The sequence below is a fragment of the Maniola hyperantus genome, chromosome 10, assembly GCF_902806685.2.
Source record: "Maniola hyperantus chromosome 10, iAphHyp1.2, whole genome shotgun sequence".
Taxonomy (NCBI): domain Eukaryota; kingdom Metazoa; phylum Arthropoda; class Insecta; order Lepidoptera; family Nymphalidae; genus Maniola; species Maniola hyperantus.
This window is the reverse complement of record NC_048545.1, coordinates 15,086,149-15,106,218: the sequence shown is the minus strand read 5'-3', so window position 1 is coordinate 15,106,218 and position 20,070 is coordinate 15,086,149. Positions and strand designations below refer to the sequence as shown.

The following is a 20,070-nucleotide window of genomic DNA, read 5'->3' as shown; positions in this document are numbered from 1 at the left end:
CCGCCAAGCGAAAATAAAATTACCTATATTAACAGTTTACGACGCCTTTCAAGATAAAACCGGCCAAGTGCGAGTCGGGCTTGCACAACGAGGGTTCCGTACTACAGTTGTATTTTTTCGAAATTTTGCACGATAATTCAAAAACAATGATGCATAAAACTAAATAAAAATCTATTTTAGAATGTACAGGTAAAGACCATTCATATGAATATGATACCCCACTTGATATAGTTATATTACTTCGAAAATTGAAAATACTAATTATTATTAGTCCATGGCCACAAATTATTTTAGTCCAATTTATTTTGTGAGATGTAACCACAAACTCACGGTTTTCAGATTTTTCCCCGAATGTCTGTTACAAGATCTACCTGCCAAATTTCATGATTCTAGGTCAACGGGAAGTACCCTGTAGGTTTCTTGACAGACCGACAGACAGACAGATTTTTTCTTTTGAGGAACGGAACCCTAATAATAGCAAATATGCCACGTGGAAAATTGCTCTTATAACTAACTAGGCGCCAGAACACAGCACAGATCCTATGCAAACGTTTCCCTTATCAATTTGACGCAAAGATCCCTCCCTGTTGACAAATGCGCTCACCTGAGAGCCGCCAAGGCCGTCCCGGTTCCCACAATACCTTGACCCGTGCCGATGGGCCCCATTATAATAAAGACCCCATAATGCGATTGAGGCATACCGAAGGTCTTGCGTGCCAAAAATTTATCAATGGGGTTTTCAGGGGAATTAGGAAGGCCTTTGTCTTGATCGGTGGCACTTTGAGAAGCTATTTTTTATGCTTTTATATTTTTCCGAAACAAAAAATATAGTTAGTGTCCGTGATCCGTCCAGTAGTTTGAGCTGTGCATTGGTAGATCAGTCAGTCAGTCAGTCAGCTTTTCTTTTAACGAGTATATAATTATATCAAGATATATAATATAACTATGGGCAATACCTAGCCGATGATAGATTCAACTGGCACATTGAAACTTATTTAAGGGATTATGAATAAGATTTAAACACAACTATGACACTACCTTATGGGCTAGGTATAGGTAAATAACCTTACTAATTCCACACAAGAGACCTCTAAAATTCGCAAATACAGACCCTTCGGCTGAGGCCCGCGCACCCCAAGCTCCCCACTTAAATATTACATCCACATAAATAAAGTACCCTCCAATTAAACCTCCCCGAGTGAGCAGTTAGGTCTTTTGCCAAAAATTACTGACCGACCAAATTTTCAAATTATGAAGGTACTGAACACGACCAGGTCAAGTTCAGTTCAAATTATTTTGAAAACTGGTTGATATGGTTCATTAAAGAATAGGGTCTTGGACTGTAGTAATAAAATTACGTGATTTTTTTTGTATTGCGGTAATTTATGGGGCTAGAAGAGTAATTAAAAGAAAATCATGATTTTTATTTATTTTTAACACAATTATTACCTAATTACTAGCTGCCCCAGCGAACTTCGTACCGCCTGGTAAGAATTAAAATTCTTAAAGCCAGCTCTCTCCTTCACACTCCTGTACCCATATATTTATCTTACTCCTTCGCACCAAAATCGCCTTTCACCTATTCGCCACACGTTGCGCCTGCGATGCTAGGCGCATCAATCGCAACAAAGACATCGTGCTGGGCGCTCGCTTCTCCGCTCCAAGAACCCGTAATGGCGGACGCCGTGTCGTGTTAAAACGTGTGTAAACGTGTCGCTAATCGCCTGAACGCCTCAGCTGTGGTCGATTCTCTCGCGAAAAGAAAGTGAAGTGAACAGAAAAGGAATTTACGAAGAACTGTCGCGCATACGTGAGTTATCCTTTATTTTTCCTTTCTTTGTCCTTTGTCCACTGCTTGGAAGCCTCCACTTACAGTCCTGGAGCTATCGAAGATATTATTCATCACGCTTTTTGAATCTGACCATAGTTTTTGGATCCTTACGACCGGAAGTTTGATTCCGTATAAAATAAAAATATAATTTTCTCGCAGCATATTCATAACGCCCCGCCTGTGACGTGTCACGTTTGCGATTCTATCATTATGTTTTACTTATTTATCGCTAAATAAACGCTTATTGTATGTAAAATATACATAATAAGTTATTTTGTGTATATTTTTACGTAACTTTCGCCATAATATATATCATATACCTATGTATCGCTAAATAAACGCTTATTTTATGTAAGATATACATAATAAGTTATTTTGTGTATATTATTACGTAATATTCCCGCCACAATATATATTATATACCTATTTATCGTTAAATAAACGCTTATTTTATGTAAAATATACATAATAAGTTATTTTGTGTATATTTTTGCGTAATACTTCCGCCATAATATATTAGATACCTATTTTTCGCTAAAATAAACGCTTATTTTATGTAAAATATACATAATAAGTTATTTTGTGTATATTTTTGCGTAATACTTCCGCCATAATATATTAGATACCTATTTTTCGCTAAAATAAACGCTTATTTTGTGTAAAGTATACACAATAAGTTATTTTGTGTAAAGTATACACAATAAGTTATTTTGTGTATATTTTTGCATAAATATATCTCTAGAATAAATAAATACTTGATATTTGTACATAATATTCATTTATTAAATAAAATTGCTACCTACCTACATCAACTATAGGTAATTATTGGGTTGAGTAGAACTGCTTACAGTCGAATCTAGAATCATTTTTCGTTATACTTCGCATAATAATTGAATGTTATTAAAGTTTAAAGTCACGTTAGTAAGTTTAGTATAGTAGGCAAAAGGAATAAGTTATTTTCCTACTAACCGCACCCGCTAACTATTATATTGAACCTTATTTCGTGGTAATAAGTAATATCCATTTGCAACTAAGTAGGTACTCTCCTCAACGCCTTTCGAATTGCTTATCCAGTATACGTCTAAATATAACGCCCTGCGCCTGCACCGCTTGTATAGCTACGTACTCGAAACACTCCGAAGAGGTCGCTCTGGTAGGCTGTAGGTAACTATTATAATAAGTAGGTGTGCCGGCCGCTCGCTGGTACTTATCTTACCTACTGTATTCGCTCGCGAAACGCGTGTCTCATTCATGGTCACGCGCTTTCTTATCAGTTTACGATTATTTTAACGTTTTGCCGACTTAATAAAATTGATAGTTGTGTATTGTTGTGTTGTAAAAACAATATACAATTATTTATTGTGATTCTAAACGCTACACTTAATAAATTAAAGTGATAATAACGTTTTAAAAATAGAAACTTGTTTTGATTAGGTAACTTTAATTTTTAACATTCAAAATGAGTAAAAAGACTGCTGCTACGTCGTATGATAACGATGAAACTCAGCTATTATTATTGGAATCGAAAAGAGACGCAATGTTTGCGCGCTTACAAAGAATTTATGATACTGCGTCGCAAGTCGATTCTGACCGCACCAAATTATCATCATTATCGATACAGGCGTCTAATATTGATACTTTGCGCAAAGAGTTCGAATTAAATTTAGATCAATATAATTTGGCACTAATGAAATTCGATCCTAAATCTACAATTAGTTACCAATCATGGACTTCGTTTGAAGAAATGTACTGTTTCGTGAAACAAGTGTTAGAGACTTATTCTAATAATAAAAATACTAACTCTGAAAATATTGCTATGCAGTCAATCTCGAATTATCCTAAAATAAAATCTCGCCTACCTCCTATTGAATTAATGGAATTCTCCGGAGATATAAAACAGTGGCCCTTATTTTACCAACAGTTTAAAAACTTAATACATGACAACCCGAATCTTACCGACAATGAAAAAGTATTTTATTTGGTAAGTAAATTGAAAGATAAAGCTTCTTCTGTTTGTGCTGGGTTGCCAACTTGTGCTGAAAATTACCATATTATTTGGAAAGCTTTAATTGAAAAATATGATGATAATCGCTCGTTAGCGAGCTCATATTTAAATCAGTTATTAAATTTTAAATCATTAAATAATAATAGCGCCGCTGGTCTTGAATCATTTTTAAACAATTTTAATTCCGCTGTAGACGCAATTAAGCAATTAAAATTAAAAGATTTAACTGATTTTATTTTGTTACATCTCGCACTGCAAAAATTAGATGCAGATACCGTAAAGCTTTTTGAAATAACTTATCGCAAAGAAAAGATGCCCTCTTATGAAAACTTAATTGAATTTGTTAAGGAACAAAGTAAAGTTCTATCTAGGACTAATAATTTTAAATCTTCTGATTCTCACGCTGTTATTAAATCACAACCTAAGGGCTCACCTATTTCTAAATTAACTAAAACTTTCGTTACCACTGAAAATAACGAAAAGTTAAATGATATTAGATGCATTCTATGCAAAAATTCACAACATATCCATTTATATAAATGTCCGCACTTTATGAAATTGTCTCCGCACGAAAGATTCGAAGTAGTGAAGAAGAATTCTTACTGTACAAATTGCTTAAGTATTCTCCATAGAAGTTCTTCTTGTTCTTCTTCACGCAACTGTGCCCATTGTAATTTAAGGCATTCTTCTTTATTATGCTTTTCTAACGCTAGTAAATCTAATTGTAGTGTTGTGGTTAATAATTCCACGGCACGAAACGCACCGCACCATAATTCTTCAACGCTAACCGCTATTCAAGCGGAACCTATCGCTAATAAAATCGCTAATGATTACAACCCGCACGCTAATTTGCCAGTCACTAAATCGACTGAGCAAACCGCTAAGTCTGAGCTTACTATTAGCTCGTCCGCTAATGGACACGCTTCTTTATGTTCTATATCGCGCGATTATCGCAATCACCCCGCTACTACCGCTTTATTAGGCACCGCTAAAATTAAAGTACTAGATAAGTACAATCGCTCTCACTTTGTGCGCTGTCTCATTGACCCCGGCTCACAAAGTGATTATATTTCTATGTCTTGCTGCAAGAGACTATCGTTACCTGTTAACACGCAAAGCCGTTTCTTTGAAGTTCAGGGAATCGGTGGAACTTCTCAAAAGATACTTGGGATTTCCGATTTTAAATTCAATTCTCGATACGATGACACTAAAGAATATCATATACGCCCTCTGGTGGTAGAAGAAATTACTTCTCAGCTACCGAACACACGAGTTGATGTATCTGCTTTAGACCATTTAATTAAAGATATTCCGTTAGCTGATGATAGTTTTTCTGAACCAGGCTGTATAGATATATTAATCGGAGTAAAGCTTTATTGTGATATTCTGCTTTTTAATAAAATCTCAGGTAACGATAGCTCTCCGTCAGCCATAGAGACATCTCTAGGGTATGTTATCCTAGGGCATGCGCCTATTCTTTCGCAATTTTCGCACACTTCTGCCTTTTGCTCTATTTGTCCCGTACCGCTTGATAATCTTTTAGAAAATTTTTGGAAGGTAGAAGAAGTACCGCAACAGAAATTCTTGAGTCCCGAAGAACAAGACTGTGAGAATATTTACGTCAGCACAACTACAGGCAACAGCGATGGACGCTTTGCTGCAGTTAATTCTAGAGTTTCTCCTGAAGAATCCACTTCGCCAGTGTTCTACTTACCTCACAGACCTGTTATTCGGGATGATAAAACCAGTACTTGTATCAGAATTTTCCTAGATGACTCGACGAAATCTGATTGTGATATATCTTTAAATGATATTCTTCATACAGGCTGCAATTTACAAGCAGAAATCTTTAATATTTTAATAAATGTTCGTCTCTACAAAATCACATTTCTTGCCGATGGAAGGCAAATGTATTTGTGTATCGAAGTTCACCCTCACCCTCCGCATCGTAAATACCAACGCATTTTATATAGATTCTCTATTGATGACCCGCTAGACACGTTCGAACTCAATCGTGTCACAGTTTCATTGCGCTCCTCTCTCTTCTTAGCTCTTCGAGCTCTCCGCGAAGTAGCTAAGCAAGAGAGAGAGAAGTGGCCCGCTGCTGCAATCATCGAAAGGGATGTGTTCATAGATGATCTCGCATTCTCTGCCTCTTCTACTTCAGAGGCAGTAGAGATAGCTGAGCAGCTGATCCACATACTTAAATCCGGTGGATTTGACTTAATTAAATGGACTAGTAATTCCCCCGAATTACTACGTCACATACCTAAAACGCACAGACAATCTGAAGACATACCGCTTGATAATAAAAACAACTTCAAGATTTTAGGCTTGCTTTGGTTTCCCGCTCAAGATTATTTAACGTTTTTCGTATCTCAACCCTCGCTAAATTGTACAAAACGCTCTATTCTTTTCGCAACTGCGCAACTCTACGATGTTTTAAGACTCGTAGGCCCCGTAATTCTTTACGCTAAATTGATTATGAAAGAATTATGGATTTTACAATTGACTTTGGACGAACCTCTCCTCACGCATATTATAGAAATTAAAAAATTAAAAAATGGAACTGCATGTTCACGCGCTATTCAAAAATTAATAAATTTTATTCGTGATAACATTATTCATGTCAGAGCTCGCTTGAGCTATTACTCTTTTGATTTTATTTATAAACATTCGATTTTGATGCCTAAAAAAGGACACATAATTTTAATAATTGATTATTACTACCGCGAAAACCTTCACGCTGGACCTCAGATATTATTGTCTGTAACTAGCCAGAGATTTTGGGTTTTATCCGCCAAACGCTCTATAAAACAACGTATTCATAAATGCATTAACGGTTATAGATTAAATCCAAAACCTACAATTCCTAGTATGGCTGATTTGCCACCTCGCCGCTTAAAGCAAGCTAACGCTTTTAGGCATACCGTAGTAGACTATGCCGGCCCTCTGTACCTAACTTTCATAAGAGGACGAGGGGTTCGCAAACGAAACGCACGCTTATGTGTATTTATACGTTTAGTATTTAAGGCAGTTCACTTCGAACTTGCTCTTGATTTGAGTTTTGCTTTCTTTCTAAACATATATGAAAGAGTTAGCTCCGCTTTGCAACGGCCGTTAGGTCTTATAACTCGCACATTTTCTGGTAGACATGGCTCTACCGGAGTTGCTGAAATAGAAGCGAAAAATGGTTCTTTTATTAGACCAGTGGTAAAGCTTTGTCCTTTGCCTATCCACTAGAATAACTTAAATATAGTTGATTAGTTTTTAAGTATATTTTACGATCTTAAATATTATTTTCCGCTTAATTTAAAAACTTATATGTAAGTAAAGCTATATTTAAGTATTTTATTTTTATAAATTATATCTCTTTTCTCCTTTCTCTATTATTACATAATTGCGAGCTTGACAGCTCACAGGCGGGGGAAATGGTAAGAATTAAAATTCTTAAAGCCAGCTCTCTCCTTCACACTCCTGTACCCATATATTTATCTTACTCCTTCGCACCAAAATCGCCTTTCACCTATTCGCCACACGTTGCGCCTGCGATGCTAGGCGCATCAATCGCAACAAAGACATCGTGCTGGGCGCTCGCTTCTCCGCTCCAAGAACCCGTAATGGCGGACGCCGTGTCGTGTTAAAACGTGTGTAAACGTGTCGCTAATCGCCTGAACGCCTCAGCTGTGGTCGATTCTCTCGCGAAAAGAAAGTGAAGTGAAGAGAAAAGGAATTTACGAAGAATTGTCGTGCATACGTGAGTTATCCTTTATTTTTCCTTTCTTTATCCTAGTCCACTGCTTAGAAGCTTCCACTTACAGTCCTGGAGCTATCGAAGATATTATTCATCACGCTTTTGAATCTGACCACCGCCTAACAGTCGATTCAATTTTTTTTAATTTTTCTCTCGCGCAAGAACCATCCTCGTACTTCAAGGAATATTATAAAAAAAGAATTAGCGAAGTCGGTTCAGCTGTTCTCGAGATTTGCGATCACCAACACATTTAGCGATTCATTTTTATATATAGAGATTAACGTCACGTTGCGTTGACACATTGGCCCCGTGTCATATCAGGAAGACAGCATCAAGACCGGGAGCCGCAGCAGAAACAGCTGAAAACAGCAAGCGGCGCAAGAATGCCTCTCTTATCAAAAGTTACATCTTTGTTCCGTTTGCGAGACAATTCACCGCGTAGCCTCATCTGGTGACAGAAGGGCTGGCTCATTTTGCGCTGCGGATCAGCTTGGCTGTCCAGCGCGGCAATGCAGCCAGCATTCTTGGCACCATTCCAGGCGGGCATGATTTGTATAGTAACTAGATAAGGCTAGCTTTAAGTTTTATTGTAATACTAGCTGATCCCCGCGGCTTCGCCCGCGTAGAGTTAGGTTTTTAAAGATCCCGTATAGCCTATGTCACTCAGGAATAATGTAGCTTTCTACTGGTGAAAGAATTTTTAAAATCGGTTCAGTAGTTCTAAAGATTACCCCCTACAAACAAACTTAACGACATTACCTCTTTATATAATAACAACGGGCCGTGCAGCAGAAATCGTAATATTTTAATTTCGCCATAACTTCAAAACCAAACGTCCAATTTTAATCATTCAAAGACCAAATATTATCTCCATAAACTGTTCTTAGTGATGAAATCATTTATTTTGATAAGGATTAATAGCATGAGTAAAATAAACGCGTTTAAATGTAGTCCAAAAAAAATTCAAGATTTTTAAATAAAAAAATGGTTGCTGTGCCTCACTCGACATAGATGGGTATAGTGTGTCGCGGACTTTTTTGTAGATATTTATAAGATCTACAATTAATTAGAACATTTTATGGTTCTATCTTTTATAGTTTAGGCAGCGTACGCAAAATAAGTAACTTTTCTGGTTGATTTTTTACACCTTGTGTCCGAAAAACCCAAATATCTTACGGAACCCTATTTTTATCCAAAATAAAATATAGCCTATGTTACTCGTGGATAATGTAGCTTTCGAATGGTGAAAGAATTTTTAAAATCGGTCCAGTAGTTTTTGAGCCTATTCAGTACAAACAAACAAACAAAGTTTTCCTCTTTATAATATTAGTGTAGATTTTCACCATAAGAAAGAATAAGAAGTTAGTTTTGTTTATTTCTATGCTGTATCTGTGGTATCAATGAATTAGCCAGCTGAAGTGGCAGTGGGCCGCCACGTCTGCCGCAGAACCGATGGCCGCTGGGGCAGACCGCAGACGTGTTCTGTGGGAACAGTGAGCGCAGTGTGGGACGACCTGCAACCCGCTGGACTGACAAGGGTGGATGAGGAAGGCAGAGGATCGTGCGTGGTGACGCGCTCTTGGGAAGGCCTATGTCCAGCAGTGGACGCAGTGGCTGATTGATTGATTGAAAGCCGCCTCAGGAAAGTCCAAAAGTCATTTGTGGGTATTGGTATTACCTTTTATAATAAAATCCCGCAAACTATTTTGGACTTACCTTTGCACAAGTTTAAAAAATCTATTAAAAATATGCTCCTGAAAAAAGCATATTACACAATTGAAGATTATCTAAATGATAAAAGAGCGTGGATTTGACCTGCAGCTCGTTCCAGCAACGCGCAAGACTGCAAATACTATTTTATACATGGCATAATTTTGTACCTCTATCAAATATTTGAAAAGAGCAACCGCCGAGTTTCTTGCTGGTTCTTCTCGGCAGGAAAGGCATTCCGAACCAGTGGTAGATGCATCCGACTATTCGTAAGCACTTGTAAAAGTTTATACGAATAAAAAAGATTTTCATTTTCATTTTCATTTTCATTGATCTGTGGTATATAAAGACTTACCTGTCAAGTGAGACAGCGACCAGGCTGTAGACGGAGGCAGCCACAGAGAGTCCTTGCACGTAGGGCACAGTCTTGCACATCAGCCAGCCCAGCACCCACGCTGCAATGAGAATAAAACAAGTGTTTTCACAAAAAAATCTATCAAGCATAGTAGGTAGGTATGTTCTCACTAGTTACTTAACTAGTAACTACTCACGTAATTTTTCCGGTCTGAATATAGACCAAACATGACCTGACCATCTTTGACAATTAAAAAAACCTAATGACTGAATGCTAGGTTTTACTCTAGTGCTTAGAATGATAAAATACTAACGATTTTTGAAATAAAAAAATGAGACAAAATCGGGTCTCATAACACACTGTGCAGCGCTCACAATCACTGCGTCATAGAGGTGGTCTGTAATGTGTATTTTCTATTTTCAAACAAAAGGGAGAAAACGTACCTAGGTACATATTTAATAACTCAACGTCCTAATTAATTCTCAACCTTTTTCATACCAGATGAGCCGTAAGTTGGGCGCCTTCAAAAGATCCGAAAGCGCCTCAACAGGTCGCACTGAATCAATATTTACACCATAGCCTGCACCTCCAACTAGGTCAGGTCACTGTACCTCGAACCGGCAGCCTTGCATTCCCACATCCACCCTCCCTCTCACTCAGACCACAACCCTCATATCACCGTCCCGTTCCAACTTAACCTTGTCCCGGTATAAACGGAATTACGACACAAAAGTCGGAAATGACAACGTCGTGTGCAACTCAAATTGTTTCTTACTTCCTTGCGTTACAGTCGTTTGTAGTTTGTTGCGGAATAAGGAAGAGTTGCATCTTATCGATTTAGTAAGAAACTGATTTTACATTAATGAGGCGTGTTTTGGAGTACGTCTGTAACCCACATTATCAGTCCTTGACCCGGCCGCGATTATGCTCAGGTGTATGGAAATGAGATTTTATTATGAATTTCTGAATGCCTGGTAGATAGCTGTCGAGTGTCGACTTTCTACCTGATTGCTACGAAGAAAATTGAAGTTTTCTTTTCGTAATTTTCCACTATGCCCGTGATTTCGTCTTCAATTTGGGTTTGTTAAAAATCTCGTGGGAACTCTTTGATTTTTCGCGATAAAATGTAACCTACCGCCTTCCTAACCGCTTGGTACTCCTGGGTACTCCAACAAACATCCGAACTTTCAAAACCACATCTAAATATAATATAAAAGGAAAAGGATACTGACTGACTGATCTATCAACTCACAGCTCAAACTACTGGACAGATCTGATAGCTATTACGACGTAGACATCCGCTAAGAAATGATTTTTCGAAAACCCCTTGGGGGTTTGAAATTTGTGTCTAGTCCATACGGACGAAGTCGCGAGAATAAGCTAGTTTAGTAATATCTCAGCACAGGTAATTTCATGAAAATCCAGATTAACAAATACAACATACCGAAGTAACTCAAATATGTATGAAAGTTTGCGGTGGGTTCGTACGTCGTTTACTCAGCACATAATATTTGCTATTTTTATTTTTTTATTTTTTATTGAATGGTTTACTAGCGATTTTAACATAAAACTTACTAACTATAATAAATACATAGATTTTTCTATCATGCACAACTATGTTAAATCATTTTAAAGTAAACACTGCATGCAAATTCCCTATTGTAGGCAACACAGAAAACCTGCCATCTGTCACCCGTGAGTGGAGGTGTGACAGTGGTAGCGGCGTCGGACGGACGCAGCGAGAGAAAAAGATGGACGAGATAAAAGTAATTAAGCGAGATATAAGTACTAGGTGATTAATTAAGCTAGATATAAACTAAGTGGATGTTACAAGTGTACCTGAATATAAGACTGTGGACATCGGAACTGCGTTTGATTCATATTAGGGTCATCCCAAGACTAATAAACCCGGATTGGAGGTTAAGTTGTTTATATCAGAAGATTGGATGTGATTCATGCCCAAAAATGCGGGTCTATCCTGGAAGATGTTAAAAGTGCCTGTACAAGACGCATAGCAACATATTTATTAGGTACTTATATCGGAAATTATATGAAGAAACCTACCTGAACGAATAACAAAGTGAATATGAAATATATACAAACTGCAATGGTGCTACACTATTACTTTGGGAGTACTTGAGTAGACCTGTGTCGAGTTGGAGGACTTGTCTCCAACGCAACTACTCAAGAGATTGGTTTAAGGAAAGCACCTTGCACTGTCTGGAACAAGCAGAAGTACGTAGGTCGATGGGTCCAATGCATCCATTGGTTGTATTGAAAGCGGTGAATCTGTGTACTTACCTTCTTACAGTGGATGTTCATTAAAGCATGGGTGAATATTAAGAGTGCCTAATGTTAGATTACTGCATCAAAATACCTAAGTAGGTATTTGATAAGTTACAATATTACCAATTGATACTTTTAGAACAGAGTAAGTGAAGGCTATAATTATTAATAGTAAGTAGATATCAGCATTATGACTTATTTGAGAGTTCAAAGTAAGGGATTATAGTTTTGTTCTGACCGCTTTAATGGATTATTATGTAGGGACATACCTAGCCCAAGATTTGATCTATGAAGTTATAAGTAGTATTAGTATTAATTTCAAGACTGGATGCAACGCACCGTAGTACTAACACCTTGTATTTTAAAATCGAAATAAGGTAATAAGTGATATGAAATACTTTAAACCAAATAGGCACCTACCTATATTAAAGTAGAATCAAGAAAACAATTAGATTATTATGTAGGTAAGTACTTGATACATGAGCTAGTGTAGAAATATAAAAAATAGAGTTTATTTGCTAGAATGTGGTACAATTTGGTCTTAAATCTGTTTTGATCTAACACATTCAACCAATAACTGAGTGTGCAAATTATTACCTATAGTACATTATCATAGCATAATAAAATGTGAAAATTTAGAATGAATATCTACTTAACTTTATCTATCTAGGAAGTAATGTTAACAATATAATTTTATTCAAGTCTTAATTTAAATCATTCAACAATCATTTTAAAAAAAGAAATATGTACATGTGCTTTAGTTAAAAATAGAAATAATAATCTTACAATAACAACGGTCATATCTACATCAATGGGTCAATCAATGGTTTTAGTGCAAAATTTGGGTTATATACAGGGGTCTGATATAATCAAGTAGGTATGTACTTGATACTGGTGTCACTTAAATGAAATATTTCCGAGATTATTCAACTGTTACCATTTTTTTCATGTTTTGACAACTTTTCTGATGATGTCCACGACCCTGTGACCCCGACTTGACGATGAGGTCGACGAATGTGAGATGAACAAGTGGTTTTGGCCTGCATCTGTGGTGGAGAAGTGCACATAACCTTCAAGTTGTGATTGGAAGCAGTCATGTACCTGCATGGATCGGATAAGAACACAGTAACTCTTGGTGTGAGGCCTGTATAATGATACAAAAGAAAAAAAAGCCATCCCGGCCTGCCTCATTATGATGGAGGCTGTAACCTCAAGGTATTGTTATGTAATACAGTAATAAGAAGGTAAGAAACATCTGAATACTACTATGGTTAATTGAGGCAAATCTAGTTTACCTAGTAACTAAAATAAAGTCTTAAACTTTGAATTGAATAGTCTCAATATGAGTAGTTATTCTTCTTTAATTAAATAATTACATACTTAACTATACACATAGTAATATTTTAGTACAATTTAAGGATAGAATGCCTGAAATATGTGTCAGGTGCATGTGTTTTCATTACCTACCATTTAATGTAAGATTTTTGGATTTGGGTCTATGGTAGGCATGGTATGGTTGTGAGAATGATAGACAGTGATAGGGAGACTAATAGAGTCGATTGCCAGATGCACCCATTGAATACCTATCTACCGACTGAATAGTCTGTATTATGTACTGACAGACATAGATCAACCCGCAGGCCCTGCATAATCAAATATGATTTGAGTTCTCTACTAAGCTACTACTGGACATAAAGAAAAGATTTTGGAAAATTAGACCTGGGGTGGATCAGCTAATAAATAATTAATTGGTCCACTAGATAAAGTAGGTAACATTGAACCTATTTTGAATCTGTAGGTTTACTTATTCGACCAAATTAGAGTTATTAGATTACTTTGAATACCTAGTAAGTATAGGGTATGAAATATCAGGTTTGAATTAATCTAACTATGTACATACCAGAAACAGAAAGACATACAACACTCATGCTCACGAAAGTAGCCATGTGGATGTTGGAATTTTATTTGATTCTTATACCAATAAAATTTATATTAAGTGCTAGTATGTACTTTTGTTCCGTTTGCTCACCCTTGTGGAAATTATAAATTACATTTGCTGCAACCACCATTTAAGGAGAGGTGAGGTTATGAAAGGAAAATGAATTGAATCATTATTATATTAACCTAAAGTGAATTTAACTGATCAGATCAGATGAAAATAAATAAATGGACTTATTCCTAGTGTGATAAGCGGTGATTCTTGAGAGTATTTTATGATAACCTAACGAGCAAATAAGAGAGAAGAATACCGACTTATGTATGGACTTATTCCTGGTGTGATAAGCGGTGATTCTTGAGAGTATTTTATGATAACCTAACAAGCAAATAAGGGAAACGAATACCGACTTATGTATGGACTTATTCCTGGTGCGATAAGCGGTGATTCCTGAGAATAGTTGAAAAGAATACCGACTTATGTATGGATTTATTCCTGTGTGATAAGCGGTGATTCTTGAGAGTATTTTATGATAACCTAACGAGCAAATAAGAGAGAAGAATACCGACTTATGTATGGACTTATTCCTGGTGTGATAAGCGGCGATTCTTGAGAGTATTTTATGATAACCTAACAAGCAAATAAGGGAAACGAATACCGACTTATGTATGGACTTATTCCTGGTGCGATAAGCGGTGATTCCTGAGAATAGTTGAAAAGAATACCGACTTATGTATGGATTTATTCCTGGTGTGATAAGCGGTGATTCCTGAGAATATTTTATGATGAACCAACCGGCAAATGAGAGAAAAGAATACCGACTTATGTATGGACTTATTCCTGGTGAGATAAGCGGTGATTCTTGAGAATAGTTTATGATAAGCCAACAAGCAAATAGGGGAAACGAATACCGACTTATGTATGGACTTATTCCTCGTGTGATAAGCGGTGATTCCTGAGAATATTTTATGATGAACCAAGTGGCAAATGGGAGAAAAGAATACCGACTTATGTATGGACTTATTCCTGGTGTGATAAGCGGTAATTACTGAGAATAGTTTATGTAATATAACTTGTCCCAATTGTGTCAAAGGTTGTCTATTTTATATGTTCCAAATGAGACATATTGTTATTGGAAAATTTAATTCATGTCCCAATTGTGACATACAGCAAGTGGAAATTTTTGATTTTGTAGCAATCGTGCCAAAGGAGGGCAGCATTGACTATAATATAGACCTAAGAATAAGGAATCAAGAATGACAAATGGAAGGTGGCAATACTGACGTAAACAATGGATCGTATTCCGGTGACAAAAGCTGGTCCTAGTAAGAACCAACAAACGAATTGGAAAACGGCTGACGAAGCGTCTGAAAAATGACGAACAATAATAGTCTGGTAAAACCTGATTCGATAATCCCGATGCGAGTGGACGGTGATCTTCAGTATGAACTTCAGCAACTGATCGGGTCGCGATGGTGACAAGAGGGAGTCTAGTTAATTTGATGGAAAACAAGCAGACTAATTCGGGGTCGGCAAGTGGAAAGGGTGTATCCTTTTTATTAATAATAATAGATTTATCTACAGAATAGAGGTACAGAAGTAGATATCATGGTTGGAAATCACTTTACCTGTTCTAGCAGATACTCACTAATGTTCAAGGGTTACTTAAATTCAAATTAAAGTTCTTATAATTGACGTATTCCGTAATGATATATTAATTATGTCTTGCTGAATTCGGTACGTAGTAGCTAGAAGTTGTATAGACCCTTTAAAGTAGATCTAAAATGACATGCTGATTGTAAATGCTAAATATCGGTTCATGTTAATGTACATCTTCGCAGTCACTCATTGTATTACGTTGATGTTTGGTGGAAACAGCACAGTAAAGAGCAAATTCTTAAATACTATTTCAAGTAACATCTATTCCAATAGACTATATAAGCAGTTCGCGCACGAAGGCTTGCTTACTTCACTCGCTAGGTATTAATGTATGGATCGCTGATATGTTATTAAAGCGTATAAGTACACCAATGTATCACGAAATAATTTCCTACATCTTTGTCATTCATTTGTTACACACTGACACGAGACAAGCAACGGTGACCGATGCGGCAATTCACGGCTCAGCATGACGCTGGGTTGGTGCAGCGTTTGGTGCTGTTTGTCCTCAATCACCGTGTTCAAGTTAACCATATTATCATAAGAGGACGAGGGTCTCTGGCATCGTTCGTCCTTACGCGCTCAAGAATGTACAAGAATGGAAGTTTCCAGAAATCAGATTTTATTGTATGTTACATCAATTAAGTCTATAGTGCCATGAAGGACTCGTTGCTTGCGAGACAATAAAATGGGGCAACAAAACGCCGTCTGTTGCGCTCTCTATCGCACTTACGGGGCTTATGGTAGACACAGTTATGCATGCATCTGCCCCTAGTGCAAGGATGATATGGGGCATCACAGGTAACGAGTTTATAATAATACAATAATACCTTGGCTAACATCATTGTGACTTATTTTGTTATATTAATAATAGTATTTGTTGTGCTACAATCGAGATACAGTCAGAGGCAGTCGTCTCAGTTATTTGAAAATATAGGATTACATTTTACACATTGTAGATCTCATAGTGATCTGTACTGTGTGTATCATTATCAATTAGTGGATTCATGTTTCTTTAAATTTCTGGAATAATATGATTATTGGGGGTCTCCTTAGAATACATTGTGGTTTGTTTCGATCTTAGTACTTATTAATAATAACAACTACATTTAACCATATTATTTATCTTGACTTCGTAGACATAGGTTCAATATTCAATAACTCAATTTGATAGGTAATTATCTTTTATTGTTATTCAAGTAGAGTACAAAATATGGTCACATAATATCTGTGCCGACATCTCTGCCTTTCTGATCTGCAAAATTATTTTACAATCATTATTCATATACTTACCGATATTGCTTAGTATAATACTACATATATGCAATTAAGATTGGCATATTGTTTTCTTATTATTTGTTTTACGTTACATACTTATATTGTAATATATATATATATATATATTTTTTTTTTTTTTTCAACGGTGTCAATCAGTAGGTACCACTTGAGAATAATTAAATGTCAATTCACGATAGTCAAATTGGTAATGCATGAAACACTACAAAGACATTATAATCAAGGTCAACTCATATCAAATATTCATCAATTGTATGAGAACATTGGATTATAAGATATTCTTTTAATTTATTTTTAAGTTTAAAGAAATTATGAAGTCTACAGAAGTAGTTAGGTTCATTAGTATATTGTAAAACTTTGTGATTAATTTTGTATAAAGTGTTAGTAATGGTCAATGGGATCCAACAACTCTTACCATATCTCTTAAAATGTATATACTAGTGAAAATATTGTAATTTGTGTTGCATTAGAGCATTATGTACGATTAGAATTCATGTCATTACAGTGGTAAGAAGGAAAGGGCAAACAAACTTACTTTAATTGAAAACTGATAGTGACATTGTTTAAAATCATAGAGTACTTAGCACTCAGAATTCAAGTTGGTGATAATTCACTATCCTTCTTTTCTTTCCTCGTTGTTGTTTTGTTTAAGGTTGATTATATTTTATTCGCTTTAAATGCAAATTACCAAAGATGTTTTATAATTCTCATAATTAGTATTGCCACATTTGCCATGCAAATATTTATTCACGTATTACTAAATACAAATACAAACTTGAAGAATATGTAGTTCATAATAATATTTAAAAATAAAATTATTGATTTCACTATAATTTCCTTGTATTAAGTATTAACATAAATTGTGTTGATTTCAATATTTGATTATACTATTGTGAATTGGTTGTATACGTATATCACTAACAATAACTAGATCATACAATTTTCTTAATATCAAGCTTAAATCAGAATGACTTATAGTATTTACTATTTACTTATCTCAGTGTGATTTGTTGTGTATTTATAAGAATTAGACTTAAAGATGTTGATTGCAATGTACATAATGATTATTGATACCAGTATTTTGTAGGTCTCATTGGCACTTGTTTTGTGCACTTGTTAAATCTAACAATGTTAGCTTTGATCTGTTAGAGGAATTATTATACTAATCATATTAATTATAATATAGGACTGTTAAGGTATTCTATGTTGCTCCTATTGAGTTATGGGTATGAGGGCATTACCCTCGGTTGGAAGGCCGAGTGGTCAGATATGAGGACATATCTGGAGCAGGATGGACGACTGTAGGCAACACAGAAAACCTGCCATCTGTCACCCGTGAGTGGAGGTGTGACAGTGGTAGCGGCGTCGGACGGACGCAGCGAGAGAAAAAGATGGACGAGATAAAAGTAATTAAGCGAGATATAAGTACTAGGTGATTAATTAAGCTAGATATAAACTAAGTGGATGTTACAAGTGTACCTGAATATAAGACTGTGGACATCGGAACTGCGTTTGATTCATATTAGGGTCATCCCAAGACTAATAAACCCGGATTGGAGGTTAAGTTGTTTATACTATGTTATAAAGCTTAATTTGAGTTGGTCGTACAAACTGATGCGTGTATTTACAAGTATAAGTCCCGCAAATTGTTATTGCGCTAGAACCATGTCTCATTAACATCGAAATGACGTCTCAGCCGAAATAAAAATATACCATCAGCTCGAAACTTCAGTCTAGTGCTGACGTCACTATGGCAGCCACGCGCATTATCAATTTGCGGAACTTATATCACAGTACAGGTAATTTCATGAAAATCCAGATTAACAAATAGGTACATACAACATTACTGAGCTGAAATATGTATGAAAGTTTGCGGCGGGTTTCAATACTTCGTTTACTCAGCACATATTTGCTATGAAAGTTATAAAGCTTAATTTGAGTTGGTCGTACAAACTGCTGCGTGTATTTACATGTAAGTGAAAATGTACTTGTGCCATATTAATTATTTACTCGCACGCCCGCCTCTTTGCCTTTGCAGGGAGTTGTAAGCTACTTGAATGGTTGGCGCTTAGTTTTAATTACTTTATTTTCGTTAGATTTCGTATAGCAAGTAAATATCTTTAATTTTAGTACAAGACATGTATCTGTATACCTATAGGTACAAATAAAATTCAAAGTCCTGACTGACTGACTTATAAAGTCAACACACAGCCTAAACCGCTGGTCTTAGAGACGTGATATTTGGAGGGTCTGTTCTTTGTGAAGAGTAGGTATCCACTAAGAAAGGATTTTTCAAAATCCCACCCCTATGAGGGTTAAATGGGGGTTTGAAGATATTATGTTCTGTAGTCCACGCGGACGAAGTCGCGAGCATAAGCTAGTATTTATACAAAAGGAAAACCTGACAGACTGACTGAATGATCTATCAACGCACAGCTCAAACCACTGGACGGATCGAGCTGAAATTTGGCATGCAGATAGCTATTGCAGTGACGTAGGCATCCGCTAAGGAAGGATTTTCGAAAATTCATCCTCTAAGGGAGTAAAAATCATACCGACCTCAACCTCAACAACAACAAGAACAACAACAACAACAACATCTCAACCTGTCGCGGACTTCAGGTACAATAATCTATACTACTCTTAACTTTAAAACTAACAGAGTAGGTACAATATAAACACTATTAGAATATTATTATATGTAGCAAAACTCACATACGCCGTTTATGAGTATACTTGGTACAAGGATTATGTCGAGCCGGCGCCCAACCTTGGACCTTCCGGCTTTAGGGCGCATTCAAATGAGGCAATCCCGCACCTGCCCTTTCCTTGAAAAGAGATGAAAACGCTCGAGGCCGCTGTGAAAAGGCACTTTTGCATTTGTAAGATGCTCTCAGGGAAGAAATAAAATCTTTATTCATATTCCAATGTCAAAAATGCTTTTCAAAGATTAACACACTCTATCGAAATGTTCAGATAGTATAAAATGCTTAGAGCCTCAATAGCTCAACGCTCAAGGAGCGGACTGAAATCTGGTAGGTCGCCGGTTCAAATCCTACCTGTTGCACTAGGTATATTGTCGTACCTAGTCCTAGCTAGTCCTTTACGCTTAGTTAGCAGGAAAGGGAAATATTAGTCATGATGAAGTGGTTATTGGGGCTGACTATTTGTACACAATCTCTAAACTAAACTAAATTATCGGGTCTAAATCTAGTGCTATTCTTTTCCGCAAGGAACA

The 20,070-nt window shown here is 36.4% G+C and overlaps 1 protein-coding gene across 2 annotated transcripts in view; it reads right to left on the bottom strand.

The window, feature by feature from the left end:
- The window catches only part of LOC117985681 (neuropeptide SIFamide receptor-like), a 185,762-nt gene that overhangs the window by 95,864 nt on the left and 69,828 nt on the right, over positions 1–20,070 (bottom strand). For both annotated transcript variants that reach the window (XR_011237245.1, XM_034972442.2), the window contains exon 2: positions 9,656–9,755. Coding sequence is in view for 1 of the 2 variants with exons in the window: in XM_034972442.2 (XP_034828333.1) it covers positions 9,656–9,755 (100 nt within the window). In the remaining variant the exon portion in view is untranslated. The remainder of the gene's footprint in view (positions 1–9,655; positions 9,756–20,070) is intronic.